The sequence below is a fragment of the Myotis brandtii genome, unplaced genomic scaffold (assembly GCF_000412655.1).
Source record: "Myotis brandtii unplaced genomic scaffold, ASM41265v1 scaffold157, whole genome shotgun sequence".
NCBI lineage: Eukaryota > Metazoa > Chordata > Mammalia > Chiroptera > Vespertilionidae > Myotis > Myotis brandtii.
In genome coordinates this window covers 1,455,651-1,456,445 of record NW_005355708.1, presented here as the reverse complement: position 1 = coordinate 1,456,445, position 795 = coordinate 1,455,651, and the positions used below count along the sequence as shown (strand labels likewise).

Sequence of the window (795 nt, the reverse complement as noted above, 5' to 3'; positions counted from 1 at the left end):
ATCCAATCAGCTGCCTGCCTGCCCTTGATTGGCTGGACGTGTCTAAGGTGAGGGGGGAGTATTTATTAAAGAGCAGCCCGGCTGGAAGTCGGAGAGCGGAGAGCAGAGCTTGAAATTCACTGGGAACTTCAGTGGCGCCAGGACTTGCCAGTTTCACCCCCAGGAACTTTTCTTTGCAGGAGGAGAGGAGAAGGGGTGCAATCGCCCCCGCTTTAGCTCTTTCTTCCCCTCTTCCTCCTCCTCCTCCTCTCCAATTCGCCTTCCCCCACTTGAAGCGGGCAGCTGCGGGCTGGCCACCCCGCCCCGAGCCGCCGCGGCTTCTCGCCTTTCCCGGCCACCCGCCCCCTCTCCCGGGCCTGCGCATGAATCTCCTGGACCCCTTCATGAAGATGACCGAAGAGCAGGAGAAGGGCCTGTCCGGCGCCCCCAGCCCCACCATGTCCGAGGACTCGGCGGGCTCGCCCTGCCCTTCGGGCTCCGGCTCCGATACCGAAAACACGAGGCCCCAGGAGAACACGTTCCCCAAGGGCGAGCCGGACCTGAAGAAGGAGAGCGAGGAGGACAAGTTCCCCGTGTGCATCCGCGAGGCCGTCAGCCAGGTGCTCAAGGGCTACGACTGGACGCTGGTGCCCATGCCCGTGCGCGTCAACGGCTCCAGCAAGAACAAGCCGCACGTCAAGCGGCCCATGAACGCCTTCATGGTGTGGGCGCAGGCGGCGCGCAGGAAGCTGGCAGACCAGTACCCGCACCTGCACAACGCCGAGCTCAGCAAGACGCTGGGCAAGCTCTGGAGGT

The 795-nt window shown here is 64.0% G+C and overlaps 1 protein-coding gene across 1 annotated transcript in view; it reads left to right on the top strand.

Annotated features, from left to right (window-relative positions):
• Positions 1-70: 70 nt before the first annotated feature.
• Positions 71-795, top strand: part of SOX9 (SRY (sex determining region Y)-box 9) — a 5,642-nt gene continuing 4,917 nt past the window's right edge. The window contains exon 1 of the mRNA XM_005861956.2: positions 71-793. Coding sequence (XP_005862018.1) covers positions 363-793 — 431 coding nt within the window. The 5' untranslated portion in view covers positions 71-362. The remainder of the gene's footprint in view (positions 794-795) is intronic.